This window comes from Xenopus tropicalis, chromosome 1 (genome assembly GCF_000004195.4).
Source record: "Xenopus tropicalis strain Nigerian chromosome 1, UCB_Xtro_10.0, whole genome shotgun sequence".
NCBI classification, from domain to species: domain Eukaryota; kingdom Metazoa; phylum Chordata; class Amphibia; order Anura; family Pipidae; genus Xenopus; species Xenopus tropicalis.
The window spans coordinates 45,113,758-45,127,377 of NC_030677.2; the positions used below are offsets into that span (position 1 = coordinate 45,113,758).

Genomic DNA, 13,620 nt, shown 5'->3' on the forward strand with positions numbered 1-13,620 from the left:
TTCCCAATACTGTGCCTATGTGTATGGAGGAGGGGTGGCGAGAGTAACTAGAGTGCATGGGCAGGGGTACTTGCTAATACTTGCTGGGGTTACTTACTCGGCTCGATATAAGGGGAGTACATGTGTCAGTGAAAAAGGATACATATTTAGGACGGAACTTATACAAAAGCATGGCTGCTAACGAGGATCAAGAGGTAAGTGTTTAGCCTGGGTGCGATTAGGAAACACCAGGCAAAGTTTGGGATTATACAAGTGTTGGGAGGATGTGCTAACAGGACTTGTTTCACACTCAAGCATTCGTGTGTGGGCACCATTTGCTTATTGCATGAAATAAATGGCTTTTATTTTCTTTTGATTGTCTTTTTTTTGCCACAAAAGTGACTGCACATGTATTAACTAACACATGAATGCTGACTGTAATAGTTATAGGCTTCTTGGAAAGCATGCCACCATTTAGATCTGTCAGCTCTACTTAGAACTCACTCTGCATTACAATTCTATGGCATAAATGGCAACACCTATCTGGCTGCCATTTACAGACATGATATCTGATTCCAATAATTAAAAGAGACAGGAAAGCTGTTATTGTTTCCTAGAAAAGATGGCAGCCCTACTAAACTGTTTTATTTGTGACAACCAATACTTCTCTAGCATTGAACTTGTTTTATGGGCAAGAAGGCAGAAATAATATGGAATGCAGTGGCTCATGCTACCTCAGACATTCATAGGATGGCACTGGTGTGCTGTCAGGCTAATGTCACTTTTACTTTGGCTTGTTAGTGTCAAAGGCTTCACATGAATGGTTACCTGCTCAGCAGTAAATCACTGTCACAAGGTTAATGTTCACTAAGAAAATTAGCTTTTTTTAAAGCCTTAAATTTCTTAACCTAGTTTCTTTGTACCATATTTCTAACATCTATGCTTTGCAGATGGAGCTGGAAGCTTTGCGATCAATTTATGAAGGGGACGACAGCTTCAAGGAGCTGGGACCTACATGTTTCCAGTACCGGGTATACATTTAGATATATTGTTTCATGTATCATGCTTAATATCTAATCAATCTCATTAGACTTGATGAAAAGTAAATAGCAAATGTTTGCTTTATATAAAGAACTGACAAATTCTGAAGTGCATTACAGAGATTATATATCATTCACTTGAGTGCCTGGCACAGCGAGCGTACAATTTAACATTCACGCACATTATGGACAATTACATTAGGAGCTAATTAGCCTTCCTGTATGTTTTGAGGCCTTTAAGCTGTGCACAAACAAACAAACTTAGAAGCCAGAGGACAAAACATTTTATGTAAAAACACATCATTTTCTACTTGTTCTAAGCCCCCCCCCCCCCCCCCCGGCTGGAATCAAATTTAGGAGCTCAGTGCTGCAAAGCAGAAACCTCTTAACCACTACGACACCATGCTGTCCACCAGCCCAAACCGCAACTGAGTAACAGGGAAAATGTATCATTCTGATTCTCTTTGCCATGTTTTTCATAATTCCCTGCTTTTTCTTCATATCCTTGCTGGTAACATTTTGCTTGTACACTGATAAGGTATACTTGCTCATCAGGAACAGAGCCCATTTTTGTTTCCTAAGGGCTGTCTTGGCAAAAGAAGAGCTTCAATGAGCTGCTGGTTTAAACAAAAAAAAAAAAAACAAAAACATTTCAACAGATTATCTTAACTGTTGTAGTACTGTTTTACAATGTTGCTGGTACAAAAGTGTGAAGGATAACGTACCATGACTCTAAAGTAGTTGCAATAGGAAATATTTGTTTCCCTTTTGAATTGTGATCACGGTGGTCACAATTTAATGGCATTTTCCAGTAAACACACTGAGCAAGATTTGAGGATCATACTCCTGTTGCAGCTTTTCTTGGTCTTTGAAATCATTTTGCTGGCACTGCCTTATGCTAATTACTTTCAAAATGTTTATATTACAAACAGAGAGTTGCAGAGTTCCAATTACTCTATATTTTCCTAAAATTGTGAAAGATAATCTCTGTTCTGCCTAGCTACTATGTATCTCCTGCTAGACATCAGCTTAAAGGAACAGTAACACCAAAAAATGAAAGTGTATAGAAATAATTAATATATTATATACTATTGCTCTGCACTGGTAAAAGTTGTGTGTTTTCTTCATAAACACTACTGCAGTTTATATAAATACCCTGCTGTGTAGCCATGGGGTCAGCCATTTAAATTGAAAAAAGGAGAAAAGGCACAGGTTACTAAGCAGATAACAGATAAGTAACAGATTCCCATTGTATTCTACACAGTTTATCTGGTATCTTCTTATGTAACCTGTGCCTTTTCTCCTTTTTTCAATTTAAATGGCTGCCCCCGGGGCTACACAGCAGCTATTTCTATTAACTATAGTAGTCTTTCTGAAGCAAACACGCAACTTTTACCAGTGCAGGGCAACAGTACGTTATATTTTAATTATTTTAAAACATTTTTATTTTTTAGTGTTACTGTTCCTTTAACACAAGCTTATCAAAAAATCATGTTGATCTGGTGAAGTTTATAGAGAATACCTTATAGAGCTTGTAGCCACTACCTATAGCAGTTGTAATAAGAATGACAGCACAAACCAGCATGTATAGTTAGGTCCATAAATGTTTGGAAATTGATAGTTATTTTAACCTTTTACCAAACAATATTGAGATGTTTAAGATGTTCCATGGCCAGGTTTGAGAAATTTCGTCATTATTTCATTAACAATTAAAGACGCACTGCCAACAGAATTTATACCTTTTTTTATTTTTTACCTTTTTATTTATTATAACATGATGAGGTTTAAAGAGCCAGCAAAGCAAGTAAAGCAGGTCATCATTATATTTAGAAAACAAAAGAAACCCGTCGGAGACATGGCAGTAATATTAGGAGTGATTAAATCAACAATTTGGTATTTTCTTAAAGAGATACTGACACCAGAAATGAAACCTTTTTTACATCTATCATAACATTGTCTTTGCATGAGCTTTATAATTTTGCCAAAAAAGTATTTTCTGATGCTTTTCCATTCCTTATCTGATCCCCCATATTTTTCTATGTGGGGGGGCTGCCATATTTGTGCAGCAGGACAGGTTGTCAGGTTGGCAAAACAGTCAGGTTTAGGAACTTCAAGCAACAATTACATACAAAACCAGTCCTAACAGTGAAAAAAGATCAACATGACTTATAGGTAACTTTTTATGTAGATTCATAATTTGAAAAGTCATTTTTTCGTGTCTGTATCACTTTAAAGATGCTCATGAGCTCAACAACACTAAAAGGCCTGGATGGCTTTACTGGATGATCGCAGAATTCTTTCCATGGTGAAGAAAAACCCATCTACAATATCTAGCCAAGTCAAGAACACCGGGAGGTAGGAGTATTAAAGTCTACAATAGAAAACGTCATGAAAGTAATCATAGAGGGTTAACCACAAGGTGCACTATTGGTAAACCTCAAGAGAAGGAAGGCCTAATTTAAAATTTGCCAGAAAAAAAGCCTGCCCAGTTTGGAACAATACTCTTAGGACAGGTGGAATCAACATGTTTAGCAGATTGATGGGAAGAGAAGAGGATGGAGAGAGAGAGAAACAGGATCCATGATCCAAAGCATAAATAAAATCTGAGACATGGAAGAAGCAGTGTTATGGCACGGGCATGTGTGGCTGCGAATGGAACTGGTTTGCTAGTGTTTATTGAAGATGTGACTACTGACAGAAGCAGCTGGATGTATTCTGAAGTGTGTAGGTCTATAGTGTCTGCTCTGATTCAGCCAAATGCTTAAAAACTAAATGGACGGCACTTCACAGTACAGATGGACAATGACCTGAAACATACTGCAAATGCAATGCAAGAGCTTCTGCAGGCAAAGAAGATAAATATATTGTTGAATATTGACTTCAACACAATTGATTGTGCATTTCACTTTCTGAAGACAAAACTGAAGCAGAAAGACCAACAAACAAGCAGTGACAGTGAAAGCCTTGCAAAGCATTACTGGGAAACAAGCACAACATTTGTTGATGTCCATTGGTTCCAGACATCAGGCAGTCATTGACTACAAATGATTTTAAACTTTGACTGTCTAAATGCAAATATGCAGAAGATGTATGTTTAGAGCATGAAGTATACTGTAAATAGCCAGAAGTATTACTATTAAATGTTATATCTTATATTGTTGCTTTAAAAATATATTACTTCCTTTAATTAAAAATATTTTGCTGCCTTACAGGTTGGTGACAACGGTGATTCCAAAGCCTTCCTTATTGACATATCCTGGCCCGAAACGTACCCAGACGGCCCCCCTACCATTTCAATGAATGCATTTTTTAATAATCAGATGTAAGTGTTGAAACTCTGATGCATTTTCTTTGCTGATCTATGTTTTAAAGCTCCTCATATTACCTTTCTGTGTTTATCACAAAGCTCTCCAGCTGTTAAGCAAAGTATACTAAGCAAGTTACAGGAGCAGGTAGATGCCAATCTTGGCACAGCCATGACTTACACACTGTTTGAGTTTGCCAAAGACAACAAAGAAGATTTAATGGAAAACCACCAGCCCCATAGCAATACCAATGTAAGTTTATTTTCTTTTCACTTTTACATTTTATATATGTATAAAAAACATGTATAATGGTACTGTATCCATATTACAGTGAATTGGATTGTTTAATTTATTAATACAAGCACTGTATAAGCCTGGAAATTGTGAACCTTATTCATAGGACTACAGTTCTACTGTTAAAAATGTGCTTCCATTTTTTGTTTTTACCCAATCTTTTTTTATTTTTACCCATGAGCCACATTCAAATGTAAAAAGAGTTTGGGAGTAACACAAACATGAAAAAAGTTCCTGGGGTGCTAAATAAGGGCCATGACTAGCTTTTTGGTAGCCCCTTTGTGGACTATGGACAGGAGGCTATGTTGTTTTGTGCAACCAAAATGTGCCCCCAAGCCAGGAGTTCAAGAATAAGCAACTGCTTTAAGGTTCAAGCCACTGGTTGGGTATCACTGCAGTAGAGTGTGAATTTAGATAATATTAGAAAATATTTTTCATGAAACTACACCTTCCATAACATACTGATATTGTTTGTCTGTTCTCTGGGAGAAGGTTTTTTTATGTCCTTCCTTTCTTTGCTTTCAGGTTAATTTAGCAGCTATGTCTTGAAAATGGCAAAGCTGTGAAGTTTGTAGTTCCATTATAGTTAGAGAGAATTCTTTACCCACATTTAAAATATTCCATTCATAGCCATTTCAGTATTGTCACTGTAATACTTTTTTTGTTTAGTAAAAACCCTAATTCTCTTTGGTTTCAGTGGCTAATATTTTAGGCTGCCAGACAAAAAAGGGGCAATAAAAGCTAAGATTACTCGTATGGATTGTTTTCTGACAAATAATCACCTTAGAAAATGCTTTGATTTAACGGAAAGGTTAACATTGAGACTGGTAAATACAACTGTGATCGGCTTTATACAGATAAATTGGCTGAGGGAAACACTGAGAAGGCCAGGGTTTTAAAACAATCTTTTTTTCTGGTAACACCAGTGGGTAACCAGTTGATGAAGGTTTCCTTTTCAATTCACCCAGTTTCAAGGGGAAGAACTGATACCCTGGTCCGTTGCAGTTTTCTGGTAACAGGAGCACCGGCCCAGGGTATCAGGTAGGTGATTATAATTATTTGGAGTGCCTTTTATTTTGCCCCCACCCATGATTTTACTTTTCCTTCTCCTTTAAATATAGATGGCTGTTTGACACAGGAGGAAATTCAAACAAAACTAGATTATTTGAAAATACACACCACTAAGGGGCACATTTACTAACCCACGAACGGGCCGAATGCGTCCGATTGCGTTTTTTTCGTAATGATCGGTATTTTGCGATAAAATTGTCGCAACTTTTTCGTAGCCATTCCGAATGTTTCGCAAAATTTTGCGACTTTTTCGTAGCGTTACGACTTGCGCGAAAAATCGCGACTTTTTCGCAGCTTTCGCGCCGAGTACGAAAGATTCGATTCATTCAAGCTTCAGTATGGTGACTTTTCTTGGGCCAGGTTGGAGCTGCAGAGTGCCATTGAGCCCTATGGGAGACTTTCCTTGGGCCGGGTTGGAGCTGCAGAGTGCCATTGAGCCCTATGGGAGACTTTCCTTGGGCCGGGTTGGAGCTGCAGAGTGCCATTGAGCCCTATGGGAGGCTTTCCTTGGGCCGGGTTGGAGCTGCAGAGTGCCATTGAGCCCTATGGGAGACTTTCCTTGGGCCGGGTTGGAGCTGCAGAGTGCCATTGAGCCCTATGGGAGACTTTTCTTGGGCCAGGTTGGAGCTGCAGAGTGCCATTGAGCCCTATGGGAGACTTTCCTTGGGCCGGGTTGGAGCTGCAGAGTGCCATTGAGCCCTATGGGAGGCTTTCCTTGGGCCAGGTTGGAGCTGCAGAGTGCCATTGAGCCCTATGGGAGACTTTCCTTGGGCCAGGTTGGAGCTGCAGAGTGCCATTGAGCCCTATGGGAGACTTTCCTTGGGCCAGGTTGGAGCTGCAGAGTGCCATTGAGCCCTATGGGAGACTTTCCTTGGGCCGGGTTGGAGCTGCAGAGTGCCATTGAGCCCTATGGGAGACTTTCCTTGGGCCGGGTTGGAGCTGCAGGGTGCCATTGAGTCCTATGGGAGGTTTTGCCCGCCGCTTACGAGCGCTCAATAAGAAAAAGTCGCAACAAGATACGAGCGAATCGTAATGGCTACGAAAAAGTCGCGACTTTTCGCGCAAGTCGTAATGGTTACGAAAAAGTCGCGACAATTTCCGAAAAGTCGTAAAGGCGACGAAAAAATCGCAAAAAATACGAAAAAGTCGCAAAATGTTCGTTTTCCAAACAGAATTTTTCCAATTCGAATTTGTTTCTTAGTAAATCAGCCCCTTAGTATAGTCTATACTATAGCATATAGTATAGAGTATTTTCTATTTCTAGATCCTTGGTAAGACCTCATCTTTGGTATATTGTGCAATTTATGGCACAGTATTATAGTATAAATGTAGATGATGTCATCATACATCACCGAGAAGGAATACTACAAAAAAAGAGTGCATAAAATGACTGTGAGAAAAAAGATATGTAAAAAAAACAAGCAACACATAGTAAGACTGTTAATTAACAGCCATGTAACCTTTCTAAAAGTTCTTCAGGTTGGAACTGCACTCCTGTATGCCTTTAGACGTGAGTGCTGGCGCTTTTCATCTATTAAGTCCAAAAGTGTCAGCACTCTGGCCAAACATACACCCAAACAAAATTTTAGTAATAGTGATATATTTTTACATGTTCCCCCCCCCCCCCCCCCCACAACCAAAGAGGCACCAACATGAGGTCATCACAAGCAAGATTAAACAAACTGTGCATCAAACTGTGCATCTTTCAACATGTGGATAAAAAAATTTTGTTTCACCACAAGGTGGCACTGTGGAGTATATCATAACTTAGTGAATTTAGTCCTGACTGCTGTTGTCGCCAGTGCAAAACCATTTCGGTCGGATTGGTTAGTTGCCATGATAGCAGAGATCTATCGCTGACAACTGAACCGCTCTGTGGGTCCTTAGCCTAAAAGTTCTCTTTATAGAGCTATAAAGTTCTCCTTACTCATGATTTTAAACCCCATCCCCATCGTAAATATTTATGAAGAAGTGTGTTTTTGATTCACTGCAGAAAGTTTTTTTTTTTTTTTTTTCTTAATACAACCTCAGACTTGGTGCAATTGTGGTGTAATGCCAAAGCTCTGTACTTTTACATCAGTGTGGGCAGAGCAGATTTTCTTGAGTAAAATGTTTTGCAACCTTTACCTTTTTTTAAAAAGTTGTATTTTATTAATTATCATATAAACATAAAACATAAAAGTAATACATCTGACAATACAATAGGATAAAACGCAGTATTTGATTTTAGTTATACAATTGCAATAGACATCGTCTCCAGAGTTTATTACAAGGATGGGTATAACATTACAGGGTATAAATCTGGCAGCAGTTCCGGTGTATTAGGTCCATCAACCAATTAAGCTAGGTAGTGAGGTTGTGTCAAAAGAGATGGGGAGGCTCCGGGAGTGAGATGCATATGGGTGTGGAACTCCTCAGTTACCCTCTAAGTTACACCAGGGACCCCAAACTTTATCAAATTTATCAGGTGCGCCCCTAGTCTCATACGTAAGTCTGAGCCAATATTAACTTCCAACTCAGCAGCTTACTAACCTGTATATTGGGGCCTCCTGATAGACTATTTGATCAGGTCTCCTATATTGGCCGGATATTTATCTTGCAGGCTTGAAAATTGTTGATGAGGCCCTTGTCTAATGGTTAGCCATAAGGCTAAAGCATGATCTGATCAGCCCAGTTTGTCCCAGTAAATGGGTGGGTGGTAACCTTGGCAGATCCCAAGGTGCATGGCCTCCTTTGACTTAGCTTAAGGGACAGTATACACCTAAAAACTTTTGCTAAAAATCAGCACAGTATTTAGGACTTGAGTTGGTAATAGATTCTGCCTATTCTTTTATGAAAAAAAATCATATTTTCCTATGCATGATGAACAAGGCATCAGATTACTTTCTAGGATTTCCAGTGCTTTATTTTTTCATTCTTGGTTTCCCTGACCGCAGTTTTCTTTTGGTAACATACAACTGTGGCCCTTGGCTTATGTGACATTAACTTCTGTTGTTTCAGGCACCGGGAAATGACATCACAGTAGAGACGGCAAGTGTAACAGCAACTAGTAAGAAAAAAGATAAAAAGGAGCAGCTGACAAAAGCCCAAAAGAGAAAATTAGCAGATAAAATAGGTAAGTATAACAGTTGGGTGATAGGTCTTCAGATCTTGTTTCATTTAAAGGATAGATTAAAGGGGTTGTTGACTAATTTTTTCCTCTGTGGTCTCTCTTGAGAAATAGCGATTTGCCTAGTAGTATTAAGTTAACAAAACACATTATTTTCCAAATATACATGATAACCACGGGGGATTTTCAGTTTGGTAGATTGGATAAAGGTGGCCACACACGTGGCGATCTGGCGATGTTTCATGCGACCATCGGTCGCACTAAACATCGTCAGATCCGCCACACACCGTCAGGGCTGAAACAACAGATAAGGAGGTAGAAACAATAGGATTTCTACCTCCTTCTGCCGATTCAGCCCTGACGGCAGATTTTGCTCAGGCGCCTTCTATGGTTTCGTACGATATTATCGGTGCGTGTATGGCCAGCTTTAGAAAGTGTATCTTATATGTAGCTTATTTATGAGGGTGAACTATTAGGGACTCTTGCAACACAAAACACAAACTGTGTTACATTTTCAGGGGCTGAAGTGTTAAGCATGGATATTTGCATGCTGCAAGTTTGCACTGTTTACTATATTCCTCTCTATTATGAAAAATTTAGTGGGGGGGAGGGCTGGTTTTAGGTAGTTAGTGTCATATCTTTTATAGAAATGGAATTTCACAAAACTTCAGGGAGACAGAAATCCTAGATTGTCTACGACAGTGATCCCCAACCAGTGGCTCGGGGGCAACATGTTGCTCACCAACCCCTTGGATGTTGCTCTTAGTGCCCCCAAACCAGGTAGTTATTTTTTAATTCCTGACTTGGTGGCAAGTTTTGGTTGAATAAAAACAAAATTAACTATCATATAAAGCCTCCTGTAAGCTGATAGTGTGCATAGAGGCTGCCTAATAGCCAATCTCAGCCCTTATTTGGCACCTCTGTGAACTTTTATGATGCTTGTGTTGCTCCCCAAGTCTTTTTACATTTGACTGTGGCTCCCAAGTAAGAAAGGTTGGGGACCCCTAGTCTAGGACAACAACATATAGTGTTCCTAGATGAACTAAACTTTTCTCTCTGAAAATGCCCTTAATGAAACAGCACAAAATGTCAAAACAGTGCTTAGCTGTTTGTACATTTTTATGGTAAATTGGCTGGCAGTGAAAGGGTTCAAATGAAAGTGGCACATGTCTTTTTATGATATTGTTTGGTATATACGGCATTTGCAGGGCTCTGCTTGCCATCAGCTACTGTTTATGTTACTCTGTTATTCGGGCACATGTGATAGTATGTGTTTTGATTTTTAGATCATAAAGGCGAGCTTCCTCGTGGGTGGAACTGGGTTGATGTTATTAAGGTAATTACAAAAAAACACCTCATTTGTATGTGAATATTAAAAAAAAAAAAAAAAGCCTCCATGAATAGATGTTGTCTTTGGTCTGACTTTTCTTTTTCTTCCCCCTCATGCCATCATTCTGTTGCATGTGGATGCTCATCTATACCAGCATGTGAGTATAAAATCAGATTTTAATAATTCCATTTTCAAAAGTGACTGGCCATAACCATGAATACACTAGCTGTTGTCCCATTAGTTTGAGCTGACAGACTCTGCCTCAGTACCTTATCAGTTTAGATAGATCAACTGGGATCCTACAGCATTATATGGCAGTTTGGCGATTTTTGAAAAAGTGAGCACATGGGTTAGTTTTGACCAACTCCCTACCTAAATCTGGGCATGAATAAGTCTCATTACTGTCTGTTAAATGACACTGATTGCTCTTCAGTGACCCCCCCCCCCCCCCATCTCACAGCTGAAAAGAGAAAAATGCGAATAACACCAATACAAAATAAGAAAAATGAAGACCAACTGAAAACAATTGGCCATTCTATCCATACTAAAAGTTAACTTAAAAGTGAACCATCCCTTAAAAAACATATTTTGGTAAGGATTATTGTTTTACTTAGAAACCTGCCTGTTGCCAATTCCACTGATTTGCGTTTTTTCTGCAGCTGTCAAAGACGGGATCCAATGAGGACGACTAAAAAAGAGCTTGGAATCTTTTAATACATCAAACACCATCAAGAAAACGACCTTCTATAGTTTATTTTACAACACTTATTTATTAAAGAGATTAAAAGACATTTTCTAGAGGTCCTGTTCAATAAACAGTGTGTCTTTTTACTAAATTATCTTATATTGGCATTGCAGCATTTATGTTATCTGTGACACATTCGCTAGAAATTATTCTATTTGTTTGTGGATGTTTTGGGAGAATTCTTTTCTGCCTTGCAAAATGATGCTTCTACTATGCCGAGGCTGAGATATTTTGTGCTTTTAGGTTTATAAGCAGTGTGATTCCAGCCACTGAAAGCCTGTAATACTTTAAATCCAATTGAAATCCAATTTGTGTTCCTTTTTTTTTTTAAACATTTTTCTCAGGGTCCTGTGCCTGGGGGGGTCACTTAATAACTGGTGTGAAACTAATTATGCACCTTGTTTTAATTGTTATTATGTGTTGTATAAAGAAATTCCTTGTATACGTTTCCCTCAGTTTAACGTCTCTTCTACTGGGGCTTTCCCCTCCTGGTTCAGTTTAAATATTTTCCTACTGTCTCTCTTACTGAAAGCACCATATTCTACCTCACTGTACAGAAGAAAGGTGTATACAGTGGCGGATTTCTGCTAAATGCATCCAGAGGCTGCACCCAGTTGGATTGTTTTTCTTGGGCCAAAAGTCAGATCATAGTACATGTCTATGGAGAACCACTGGGACATAACCACATCAACAGCCCGACTCAGTCCTCGCACGTAGGGATTTTTTAAAATTTGTTTGGCAGCACCCAAATCTGCATAACTGAATTTAGATATTGCATAGAAAAACATAGCCACTCCAAAGGACTGTGACATGGTGCTCCTACAGCAGTACTCTGACCAGGGATTCAGTTTGGACTGGAATATTGTGAATGACAGTTTGCAGCAAAACTAAACCAATGGTCCCCAAACATTTCTAGGTTGAATATGTGAAAATGCTGCTGTTTCAGCCATTCAACCATACGCTACATAATATCTAAGGCAGCAATGTATGTGTTACCTTCAGCTCCCACCAGTAACTATCAAGCATGGCTTCCAGGATTATCAAGAACTTTAACAACACACTCCCTATACCTGCCCCCCAGCCATTGCTCTGGCGGACAGCCCCGTATTTTTTAAAAGTGCCATCTTCTGCAGCAATAGGCGCAATTCATTTCTTAATGGGCACCTGTCAGTCTTAGGCTGGTGGCACATGGGGAGATTAGTCGCCTGTGTCAAATCTTTGCTACCTTATGCTGAATTGCCATCCCACTGGCAAGAAAGTGAATAGCTGGTGGGGTGGCATATGTGTCACTCTGTCTTTCAACTATCTCCCCATGTGCCACCAGCCTTAAGAAGAATTCCAAATTTCTAGTTAGTCAAGCAAAATAAACCAGTTTAATAAACTGCTTACAATGTACAAGTTATTTAAATCTTCTTTTCTTCATTCTTTTGTAATCCACAATAAGAGCATACAGACAGGCAACATATTGTGGACACAATGAAGGCAAAGTTTACATCATCCCAAAATCTTATGTATGCTCCAATAAGGAGAACCCATGATGCCCAAGACCTTGCGCAGGTTACACAATTACAGATAATGAGCAGGAAATGGGAATGAGGGCAGTGATAGTTGTGGCAAAGGCATAGATACGGAGAAGTCAATGTATGACTGACAGCTGAGATTTTTAAACAAGAATCTGGTTTTCATGTTTAATTAGAAAAGGACTTTTATTATACAGCTTTTTATGTCTGGCTATATCTACCAGATTTGCATGCTATTCAGAAGGGATTTTTGTTTATTCGGATGCTTTGTGCCAGGGGTGCACCTCAGTTTTTATATAGTACTATAGATTCTCACCTGGATTAAAGGAGTGCTCCACCCCAAAACATTTTTTTTTTTTTGCATTAAGAAAACTTTAATTCTGAGAAACCTTTCAATATTTATTAATTACGTATTGTCAGTGGTTTAAAATGTATATGTAAATGAAATTGAAATAGAGTGTGTGTTTCCCTTCCTTGTTCTCTGGTTCTGACTCTGCTACATTGTTTCAGGAGTCAGAACCAGAAGAGCAGAGGAGAGAAACAATTACAGTTATACAAAATAAATGATCAATGTCTGATTATAGGGAAAAATACCTCCCACTCAGTTGGGCTTAAGTAGAAAAGGTGCAGTAGATTATCTAAACTGCCAGAAATAAATATAAATGTATGTTTTATTGTACATTTAGACAGACATACCTGTTTCCACAGACTGAAGGAAACCATGATAGTATCTATATTTGCAGGGACCATCTCCCCAGCCCCCTTAGACTCATAGTGTAATTCAACCCCCCTCTCACCTTGTTCCATTGTGAAATGATGGATTCTGGGACCTAAAGTCCCTCTGCTTTCCATAATGGTTGGTGCACAGATTCTCTGGAAAGCAGTCCCACAATCCATCATTGCTTCAGTAGCGCTTACATTTACAAATAACTTCAAAACCATGGACCACATTTAATTAATGTACTATAAAGTTGCTCAGAATTACCCTTTTCTTTCATTATGCAAATATACACTTTCTCTGCCGTTTTCACATGGGCCCCAACTGAATCAGGTCATATCTATTTGCCTGGTAGATGGGGTTGGGGGGGTCACACACATGTCCTTGAACAGATGAGAATGAAGGTTTTGGCTCCTGAAGTTCCCCGGCTGTGTAGGAATGGATGGGGGTGCAGGAACATGTTACTCTGTCACTGAATATAAAGGGAAAAACTTTTTGGCCCAGCGTTT

General features: G+C 39.1%; 1 protein-coding gene across 1 annotated transcript; it reads left to right on the plus strand.

Moving 5' to 3' along the window:
- Positions 1–26: 26 nt before the first annotated feature.
- On the plus strand, positions 27–11,315 carry rwdd4 (RWD domain containing 4). Its single transcript, NM_001007934.1, is given in 8 exon segments — positions 27–194; positions 930–1,010; positions 4,232–4,341; positions 4,426–4,576; positions 8,690–8,804; positions 10,085–10,134; positions 10,283–10,285; positions 10,788–11,315. Coding segments are annotated over 8 exon segments (567 nt in total). The 5' UTR covers positions 27–170; the 3' UTR covers positions 10,821–11,315.
- The last annotated feature ends 2,305 nt before the right edge of the window (positions 11,316–13,620 follow it).